The following is a 10359-nucleotide window of genomic DNA, read 5'->3' as shown; positions in this document are numbered from 1 at the left end:
ATTTAGTTGATTATTACACATTTCTTCGTAACACATATTAGTATATGTTTTAGTATATTAGTCTGTACTAAAAGAAACAACACATTAAGTTAAAGTCACGTCTAAATCTTACTGAACAGTTAAATATAACCAAATGAACTAAATCCTGAATGTAATAAAAAACACATATGAGCTAAATCAGAAAACTAGAATATTTAGTCTTCACATTATGTCCCTATTTGTCTTTCATATCTATACAATGTTATTACGTTGATATTTAAGCTCTTACATCTAAATAATTAATACAATAAAAACGTTTTTCATGACTTAATGAACAAAAACAAACAAACACACTCTTTCAAAAATCACATATTTTAATCTTTACAAGAACAAAACAACCAATTTGTTTTCCAAACTTATGCAAAAGCATCACTTCACGAAAAACAAGACCAAAAAACTATGACATCATCGTTAATTAAACAGGAAGTACCAATCAAAGCGACTTCAGTGAAACGTGTCAGTTTTGTCAGGTCACATTGAACAGGCCGACGCTGCCACCTGCTGGTGAACGGCGGCAGCTCAGCCGGAGCAATCGCCACCATCTCCACAATTCACAGACATGTCCCGTACAAACGGAATTTAGCGATTATAGGAAAATAGTGCGCAGCCGGTGACTCGACTCACCCGTGAAAAAACAATCTATCGTCTATTAATATATTGAAAAAAGAAGCCGATCACATTTATCAAAAGACCACAGCAAACGATAGTGCATCATTTTCAGAGGGATTGCATCAAAAGGCTCGTTCCATGTGTGAAACAGGAAATAGAAAAAAACAACACAGTGAGAGAGAGAGAAGTGAAGCTTGTGTTAGTAAAAAGACATGCAGGTGTTTTTGTCGTATTCACAGAACCGTCTACGTCCAGCGTTCACTTCCTGTTCCACGTCAGAGGTTTCCTGAGAATCAGAGAATTAAAAATATTGCTGTTCTTCTTCTGCGTTCTTTCGCCCGCTGAAAGTTTCTCCATGGTCGACACGTTAAAAACCAGGTGGCGACGGAGTTTGCGATCTCTCTGGCTCATACATAAGTAGCTTTAAAGCTAAAATATGTAAAAAAAAAAAAAAAAGCACGGCGTAAAACACAATATGGAAAAAAGTCTCGATTAAGACGTTAGCATTCTGTAAAATTGTAGTAGTCCCAAAAATATGTAGGGAAAGTTTCCGAAGTTGATAAAACACATTAGAAAAAGAAAGGAAGAAATGAAGAGAAATGTTGGGCAGTTACGTCATTTACCTTTGTACTTTTTTGGCTTGGGCTAACGATTCGAATCTCAACGTGAATCACTCAAGTGAAACATTTTTTTTGGTGGCTAAGACGTAAGCATTCTGACCAACTTCCGAAATTGATGAAACAAATTAGATAAGGCAAACAGAAATTTTGGGAAACTTTTTGATCGGAAAACTGACTGGCATGGAATACACTTTGGCTTGGGCTAACGATCCGAATAGCGACGTGAATTTTTTTATATCGGAATATTTTGACCCAAAGAATTTTCTTACCGTTCAGTGTGAACATTACATTTCTGAGGCAGAATCTTACATTTCAGAAAATAAAAAAGGGGTTTTACTGAAATTCGAGGCTGGCGTTAAAATTGCAAAGTCAAAACCTTCGTAACCTTGAGTAGTTAGCAGCTAACTACTGAAGACACATATGACCAAGATTACTGAGAGCCTTCACATATTAAACTCGGGTTAATGTTGAGAAACATTAAAGAAAATTTTCTGTGGACGCGCAAAATACAAATTATCGGAGACTTTTCAGAATCCATACAATCTCAGAACGTTCTGGTGCGATCATACGTAACGAGCCAATGTGACAGAACAATAACTTGGTGATAAACCACTATGTGTCGTTTCAAAGTTATCGGATGCTAATCGATGCTAAACAATCATTTGTTTGAGCATTTTGTCCTGAAACATTTTTTCCCGACATCTCACACCTCGTAGTGCAGGTCGTTGAGCTCCAGTCTCGTGTAATGGCGCCGGTCAAACGACTCCATCGCCTTCCGTCCACCAATGGCCAGGGCTAGCGTTAGCATGGCGAGCCCCAGCACCATGAACGCCACCATGCCACTCTTCAGCGCCCCGCGCGCTGTAGACACTTTCCCCTGCGCAACATTCGAGTTCTGGGCGGCGTCTTTGGGGACAATGACCAGGCTCACTGCAGGAGTCGTCTTCGCAGTGGGCGGTTCGTCGGCAGTCATAGTTGTTGTACTAGTAGTTGTAGAAGTACTAATAGTGGTCGTTGTAGTGGTAGTAGTAGTAGTAGTAGGAGTAGTAGTTGTTGTGGTAGTAGTGGTGGCAGGAGCAGTGGTGGTAGCTGTTATCGTAGTCGTTGTGGGAACCGTGCTAGTTGTGATACTTTCAACATGTACAAGTTTGTTGGTAATTCTCTGTTCGTCCTCTTCGCCTGACATCCCTTCCTGTTGTATAACAGGAAGTGATGTCGTGGTGGAGGTTGTTGTTGGCTGGGTGGTGGTGGTGGTTGTGATAGGATGAGGTTTTCCTTTCTTGGTGGTTTTATTTTGTTTTCTGCTGGTTTTGTTTTGTATCTTTTTCATGGTGACAATGGCGGCAGCCGCTGTGGTGGTGGGAGTTTCTTCTGTTGTTGTTGTTGTTGTTGTTGTCGTCATTGCTGCTGTTGTTGTTGTGCTGGTAATGGTTGTGGGTGATGGAGGTATTGCAGGCATTGTGGCGATGATGAGGATGGGTGGAGGTGCTGTGGTGGTTGCTGGTGCCTCTGTGGTGGTTGGTGTTGTTGTGGTGGTTGGTGTTGTTGTGGCGGTGGTGGTGGTAGTTGGCTCTGTGGTTGTGGTCGTTGTGGTTGTGGTGGTTGCTGGCATTGTTGTTGTGCTCTGTGTGGTGGTGGAAGTCGCTTTGGTGGTTGTGGTTGTGGGTGTCGTCGGTGGTGGCGCGGTCATGGTAGTCGTGGTCTCTTTTGTGGTTGTTGTAGTGAGAGCTCTCACTGTGGTAGGATGAATCAACCCTGTGCAAAAACATTGACATGTTTAAACAAAACTAAGAACTGACTAATTAATTATCTAAATAGCTAACTAATTCTATCATGGACCAACTAGCTAACTAGCCAAATATCTAACAAACATCTGACAGCTTTGTTTGCTATTTTAAGTTTTTACCAACTTGTTGCATATCCGACAAACCATTTCACTAAATATCTAAACATCTAAACTGACTAGCCACTTCTGTAGCTACCTGAATAACTAACTTAATAGTTGATCAACTGTCTAGCTAGATAGCTGAGATTCTGACTAGCCAAATATCTCATTAACAAACCGACTAACTAAATATGTTTGATCAGCTAGTTCGCTAAATACGTGATTGACTGACTAAGTGACCAACAAACTATTAGACAAGCTAGCTAGCTAGTTGCATACCCGACAAACCATTTCACTAAATATCTAAACAACTGACTAGCTACCTCTGTAGCTTAATAACTGAATAATTAACTAAATAGTTGATTGACTGAATAGCTAGCCAGCCAAATATCTAAGTAACAAAACCGACTAACTAATAAATATCTGACAGCCAAGATTGCTATTTAAAGTTTTTGCGAACTTACCAAGTCACCAAATTTCTGACTTACACTTACTAGCTAAATATCAGAGCAAATGGTGCTTTAACACTCAGTAACAGACAGAAACCAAAGCGCCCCCTGCTGTTTGTACCTTTGTAGATGTCGTAGGTGTTGACTCCGTCCTGAGCCTTCATTAAAGGACAGTCCTGTTCACTCTGACAGTGGAACAACATGCAGTTACCGTCGCGTTTGTCCTCGTCTTGCTTGTTGCCAACATAGACAGCCATGTTGCACTTGGTACCTTTCACAAACACAAAAAACCAAAGTGATTCAATAATTAATGTTTGGTGAGTGGAAAATAGGTTGATTTTACGACATTTAACACAATTAATGAATTTGTGCAGACATATAAGAGCGTGCTGACCATTTTATTTACATTCATTGGAATGTAAACAAAATGGACAATGCGACAGCTCTAAAGACACCTGAGCTGGCCACAAACACCGCCCCTTGGTGGCCAGCTGCAATGCAATAAACATCTCTCGTTTAGGTTTAAAAAAAACCATAAAAAAAAAGTAAATATACTTAATCACTAGTTGATTGATGATTAAATAATGAATGCAACTGTGTGGGTGAGTCTAACCAGGCTGGACGTCCTCTGAGCAGCAGGCGAGGACACAGTCCCTTTCTGAGCGAACCAGTCGAGTGACCATCTGCGTCCCCGCTCTGTTTAGCGCCAGTTTGGCGTTGACTCTGGCGCTCTGGTGTTGTCTCGAGTAACAAGTCTCAGGCTCCACAGCTGACACAGGAAGTGACATCAGCACCACCATCATAATCATCACGAGGACGGTGGCGAGCGGTGTCCGCGTGGGTCGACTGAAGTGACACGGAAACATGGCGGCTGCAGATCAACAGCGTGCGATCAGAAACAGAGAGAGCAGGGATCCACAAGAACGAGCTGCAGGACAGAAAACACACACAAGAGCATCATTTTAAAGGTTTTCAATTCACCCACATTACTAAAAACCACGAGTGAAATATCAGATTATTGGATGTTAAATAGTAATTTATGCATCTCATACTCATATGTAGGTTAAATCCTGCACTGCAAAAACAGCTACTATGAACAAGCAAATTTAGCTTGGCTTGAATTCTTTAAACCAGTTTGTAAATCTAGCCATATTCAGACTGTTTTGTGCCATAAAATGAGGAAAAACAGGCCAAAAAAATGAAACAAACTTTGCTTGGGTGGTATAACGAAGTAGGTATAACAGAGTTATATCTTTTGTTGTTTTAGTTAGTTACAAGTAGTTAAAGATAAGAAATACATTTAGAAATGTTTTTGCAGTGTGAAGACTCCAGTGACACGAAGAGGTAAATAAAGATGAGTGTGAATGTTTGTTAGCAGATTCTTCTCCGTTTATAGGACTTGTTATAAACTCTGGCAGATTCTCTTTAAAGGAGTTCTAGAACGTGTCAGTTACAGATGTTTCTCGCTGCTGCGTCAGTCCCAGATCTGTCGACTACAAACGGCCACAGAGAACAGAAATAGATTCATCGCAGGAGTAAAAATAGGAAACTAAAAATGGATCTGACATCTTTATTTTAGGTTCTGGTGAAGGTTGGCGAGGTCAGTCGAGAACGTTTTCTAAAAATGCAGCTGCTTGAAAATGACAAATGTTTTGCGTTCATTCCTATTCTGAAAATAATCAGTATCTTATTATTAACACATTTCTGAAAAACTCAACTGCAATGAGTCTGCAGCTGAATTTACCGTTAACATTTGAGGTCAAAAACAGAACAGTGTTGAACAGAATAATGGACTCACCAGGACGACAGCGTTGGCGTAAACAGTCCTCCATCAGATGTTCAGACGCTCTGAGGGTCCAAAGTTCACGTGGCAGGACTTTAGTCCGTCTCCTGTGACAAACGCAGACTTTAAATCACCATACCTGCGTTTACAGCTGCTTTTATCTGAGCCACACTATAGCAATCAGGCTAAAGAGGTAGTTCAGGTTCAATAAGACACAGAAAACATGAGGAAACTTTAGTTTATCTGCTCATTCCCCCACACCAAAGTCCATTTTTTTAGCCATTGTTAGCTAAACTAGACACCAGTATCAAATCCAACCATACTGGAAAAAAAAACAAAAAAAAAAACCCTGAACTATCTATTTAAATTATTACAGCTAAAGGCTTATTTGGAAAACAACTTTCGTTCTTACACAGTTTCCTAAAAATACGTTTGGTAATTTTCTCAGATATTGTAAATCAAAGAGAAAACGTAATATCTATGACATCAAGCGAACAGAAAGTGGAGACAATTATTCAACTCGTGGACGCGAACACACTTCGCCTTCGCCGGAGGAGAAAGCTCCGCAGTAAAACCTCACGTTACAAAGCGAAGGACTTCGCTTGGCTTCGCGCTCGGGACGAACAGTCCGTGAATGACGTCAGGAGTTCGTCTGTTCGCGCTAACAAACGTCGTTAGCTTGTAAACTGGTGGCTAATTATTAAGAATCTTAAAACGCGTCTTAAACCGCGTCGCATTCCCCGTCAACGCTAACAAAAGGTTGACACGCAAAAAATGACACGAAGCGTTTGGACATAAAGTCAAAAACATGAGTGAAGATAAACAAGCCTGTTAGCACGAAGCTAACCTCCGCCTTTGTGTAAGTGTTCGCCTGCTCCGTCCACCTGCTCCCCATCACTTACCTGGAGCCATGAACCGAGCTTTCACTCCGCGCTAACCCGGGTCATTTTATCCCTCTTTTATTCCATCTCCTCCACTCCTCAACCTCACCTTTGTTTTCACCGAGAACGCGACCCAGCGTCCCGCATCCATCCGCCGGTCTGAGCACAGTTCGAGGAGTCGGTGTCTGCGCGAAGCGTGTGGAGGTCTTTACCGAACCGGTTCAGTCCCAGAGACCGAAGACGAACCTCCATCCATCCAGAGAGAACACCAAATAGAATACAGACTATTTATAAAAAAGGAAGGGATGACGATGGTCTATGACGGATATGTCACGGATTAAAGCCGTGATTTGGTTGCTCTCTCCTCCGGGTGATGGTGATGATGAGACTGGAGCTGCTCTCCAGAGTCTGACCCATTTTAGTCTTTGTCCTCCTGAGGAGGAGGAGGAGGTGGAGGAGGAGGAGGAGGAAGCATCATCCCAGAGCAGCTCCATACACTCCGGCTCTTCATCACACAAACATTTACCATCAAATATGTAATTTAAACCTTTAAAACTACGTTAATTCAACATAAATGTTTAAAAAGGGGCAGTTTACACTGAAGAACTTCATTAATAATTCAACATGAACATGAACGTCACGTTTTATTGTCTCATCTAAACCACAGAAGCATATTTCACTTCATATAGAAGCTCAAAAACAACAAAACTAACACATTACGTCATCGTTTTAAAGGGTGAATGAATGGAAGTCTTTTTTTTTCCAGGCAAGAAAATGGGAGAAATAAAATGTTGAGAATCGCTGACACCTAGTGGCCACTCGGTGGCACTGCAGTCACCCATAAAATCTGAGTTTAGGCTGCATATGAGTGAATTTATCAGCCACCATTTTGAGAGTCAGTTTCTGCTCTCATGTCCTCACTGTTCCACACAGGAGGACGGTGTCTCATTCAGCGTCCACCATGTCTACGTCCTCCTGAGCTCCACCTGCTCCCGCCTTCTTATTCTTCCTCTTCTTCTTCTTTTTCTTAGCCGGAGCTGCTGAGGAGTCTTGTTTCTTCTGAGGTGGAGCTGCTGCTGATGCTGCAACAACTAAGTTAAAGTAAAACACAGTTAGTGTTTGACGTGGACACATGAGGACGAGCACACGTTTGTCCTCTCTCACCTTCCATAGACGTCTTCTCCTGCTGCATGTGCTGCAGCTGTTTGAGCAGCTTTCGTTTCTTCTTCCCTGAAAGAGTGATGTTTGCCCTCGGACTCGACCTGAGAGGGGAAAAACAGTCGGGTGTCAAAGGTCAGTAGGGAGCAGGGACAGGTCATGTCATGTGACAGACTGGCGGGGTTTTCGGTCACTCACTTCCTCTTCTTCAGGTGATGGACGGTGATCAGACCCTGGTCGACCACAGCGCCGACGATCTGATGCCTCTTCCTCTTTTCTCGGCTCAAGACTCTACGACGCTTGAACAGATTCCTTCCGAGTTCCTGCAAGAAAACAATTACATGAAGTATTACAGTACTGGTGAACTACTGGTGAAGTACTGTTACTGCAGTACTGTGACAGACTGTTGAGACATCAAGTAGTATTACTGTGACCACAGGAGTACTGTACTGTACTGTGTACATAGTACTGTGGCAATAAGTGTCGTTATGGGGGGCGTACACAAAGTACAATTATGACTACTTCCTTAAAGATCAATACTGTGCAACACAAAGTACTGTTACTGTGACAACATGAATGTCACCGGAATTACATAAAATATACACATACTAAATGAAGTACTGTTACTGCAGTCCTGTGAATAAAGTTATTGTGGCACTATGACAACATGAAGTACTGTTTCTGTGGTAAAAAAAAAAACTCCATCAGGTCCTATGTTACTGAGACTACATGTACATGTACAAGTACCCTTGCTACAATTCTGTTAATGAAGTTATTATTGTGGTAATTCGACAACATGAAGTACTGACACTGTGACTACATGAAATACTCTTATTACAGTAGTGTTAATGGAGTTATTATTGTGATACTTTGACAAGTACTGACACTGTAACTGCAGTACTGTGAACAGGACTGCTGTTCACAGTACTGCATGTACTTGTACTTCACAGAGCTAAAACGTACAGTAAAAGAACATCATTACACGCTGTGTTCCGGTTAGCAGCCAGTGCTAATCAACCCTACGACCGTCTACATAACTCTGTGTTTTTTCTCCATAACTACGAATAAAACGGAGGTTTTTTTACTCACAGTTTTCGGTCTGTTTATTTTCCCTCCTGGCGGCGCCATGTTGAATGTCCCACATGTCCACGGGAAGCTTCTTCTTCGACGTTTTAAAAAATATCCCTGACTCACTTCCGGACTCGACACCGCCGCCATTTTCTTCTTCGTCTCTTTAAATGACGGCTTAAAATCAGAGATACGGTGTTTTAGTGCCGTCTGCTTTTTTGAGTTAAAGCAAAAACGGGGGGGAAACACTGGTTAGTTTTTATTACTTTTATTTTTCTATATTTTGTATGTTGTAAACAAATATGGCTGATACGATTTCTGAATAGTTGTATCAGAATTACTGCCACAACACAAAGGGTGCCCCCTGCTGGTTGAGGGTGTTTAAACCTTTTTTGTACAACAGTTTCTTGTTGATTTGTTTCTTTGGTTTTAACTGAACTTCATTTCCAGTTGGCAATGTACAAACATGTATTAGACTGAGCAGAAAAAAGCAGAGAAGACAGAAAAACAACAAATAAATACAAATCCAATTTAAATAACAAAACAAAATCATAGATAAATACTTTTATTAAGTGCCAACAAATGTTTTGTTTTCACACAGGTCAGCAAAATCTTCAAAATCAAGTTTTTGCGCTGAGAGAAATCTGTGAACTATAATAGACCCGTTGAAATTAAGTATTTAAATGTATAAATAAGAATGATCCTGGATGAGCTGGTGAACCACACACACGTTTCCCACGCTAACCATCGATGGATTTCCCTGCTGCAGAGACTCTCTGGGAATATTGATGACTCCTGACTGGTTTGTCTCTGAGGCCTGAGTGGATAATAAGTGTCTGGAGGCCGCTCTCGGACCGTCAGGCTCTGCCTCCAGCACCGCAGCAGCAGCAGCAGCTTACAGTAAAGGGATCCGACACTGTAATTGGTTCATTTTTCCCCCCTTCCTCCAGATAAATGTCATGTGGACTGAGGCTCAGTCAGGGAGCAAGCTCCGGTCCAGGACTCGTCGACAGTGCTAACGAGCTCTGACACAACACAAACGCACTCACATTCGTTAAGTTCCTGCGAGGGTCTGGGATTAGTTTTACATGTCGACTTTCTGCTGATTATTCATCACTTTTCCTCTGAGCTTTTGGAGGAGTTTCAACCCTCCCTTTGATTCGGGGCCAGTCAGGAAACGAGGCCAAATGTTTTTTGACTTTCAAGCTTCTTTCTGGACTGAACAAGAAAAGAGTCACTGGGAGTTTTCAGACTCTCAGACTCTGCTACTGACAAACACTGACAAAGAGTTTCAGGTTCTCAGGGTTTCACTCTGATCTCCAACAAATTATTAACAAACACATTATTCAAATCTGCAACAGATTTAAATCTGGATCTGGTGTGTGTGGCCTGAGAATCCGCTCTGGTTCAGCTTTGCTGCTACAATGTGTGGTTCCCTGAACCTGTTTTACCTCAGAACTGGTGCGCTAAATGTGACAAATACCGTGGTAGTCAGAACTGGGAATGACGTCACACCCGAGTTAAGCTAGTACCAGTTATTCTGAGGGTAATATTAGCATCATTGCTAGCTTTTTAAAGACTCATAACATTTTGCATTTGACATTTTCTGAAACTGTCTAATGCCAGATGTGACGAGTCTCGTAGTTTTAGACATGGCAACAAAACATGTGACCTTTGTGCCTGAACATAAACATGTCATTCACGAAGGTGTTACAACCTTTTTGAGACACAAAACACAACCAGATTTATAAAAAAAAAACCAGTATAAATTCGAACTGACTCGTCAAAGAGAAATGAAAAACGTGTTGTTTCATATTAAAGAACAGATGTATTGTCTTCATTTCAACACACCGTGACACTGATTTTG

The 10359-nt window shown here is 41.5% G+C and overlaps 2 protein-coding genes across 2 annotated transcripts; both read right to left on the bottom strand.

The window, feature by feature from the left end:
* Window positions 1–335: 335 nt before the first annotated feature.
* mansc1 (MANSC domain containing 1) lies at window positions 336–6688 on the bottom strand. The gene is made up of 5 exons (XM_044022461.1): window positions 6376–6688; window positions 5401–5492; window positions 4216–4530; window positions 3724–3873; window positions 336–3023 (listed from the first exon to the last, which is right to left on the bottom strand). Exons 3-5 carry the CDS (start codon window positions 4466–4468, stop codon window positions 1972–1974), a joined length of 1455 nt encoding a protein of 484 aa, XP_043878396.1. The 5' UTR covers window positions 4469–4530; window positions 5401–5492; window positions 6376–6688; the 3' UTR covers window positions 336–1971.
* A 209-nt stretch (window positions 6689–6897) lies between these two features.
* lg3h11orf98 (linkage group 3 C11orf98 homolog) lies at window positions 6898–8596 on the bottom strand. The gene is made up of 4 exons (XM_044022462.1): window positions 8514–8596; window positions 7623–7747; window positions 7431–7528; window positions 6898–7357 (listed from the first exon to the last, which is right to left on the bottom strand). The coding sequence occupies exons 1-4, from the start codon at window positions 8550–8552 to the stop codon at window positions 7212–7214; spliced, it is 408 nt and encodes a 135-aa protein (XP_043878397.1). The 5' UTR covers window positions 8553–8596; the 3' UTR covers window positions 6898–7211.
* Window positions 8597–10359: the final 1763 nt, after the last annotated feature.

Source organism: Solea senegalensis, linkage group LG3 (genome assembly GCF_019176455.1).
Source record: "Solea senegalensis isolate Sse05_10M linkage group LG3, IFAPA_SoseM_1, whole genome shotgun sequence".
Lineage (NCBI taxonomy): Eukaryota > Metazoa > Chordata > Actinopteri > Pleuronectiformes > Soleidae > Solea > Solea senegalensis.
This window is presented reverse-complemented; position numbering and strand designations above follow the sequence as displayed.

Bases quoted from the DNA above. Each gene is read 5' to 3' on its own strand.
- lg3h11orf98 (XM_044022462.1), bottom strand. From the start codon at position 8,552: ATGGCGCCGCCAGGAGGGAAAATAAACAGACCGAAAACT. The intron at 7,529-7,622 runs GTGAGTGACCGA...TTCCCCTCTCAG, and splicing joins CATCACCTGAAGAAGAGGAA to GTCGAGTCCGAGGGCAAACA. The intron at 7,358-7,430 runs GTGAGAGAGGAC...ACTTTAACTTAG, and splicing joins GGAGAAGACGTCTATGGAAG to TTGTTGCAGCATCAGCAGCA.
- mansc1 (XM_044022461.1), bottom strand. From the start codon at position 4,468: ATGTTTCCGTGTCACTTCAGTCGACCCACGCGGACACCGCTCGCCACC. The intron at 3,874-4,215 runs GTTAGACTCACC...TGTTTGTGAAAG, and splicing joins CTCAGAGGACGTCCAGCCTG to GTACCAAGTGCAACATGGCT. The intron at 3,024-3,723 runs GTACAAACAGCA...GTTTTTGCACAG, and splicing joins CACCTACGACATCTACAAAG to GGTTGATTCATCCTACCACA.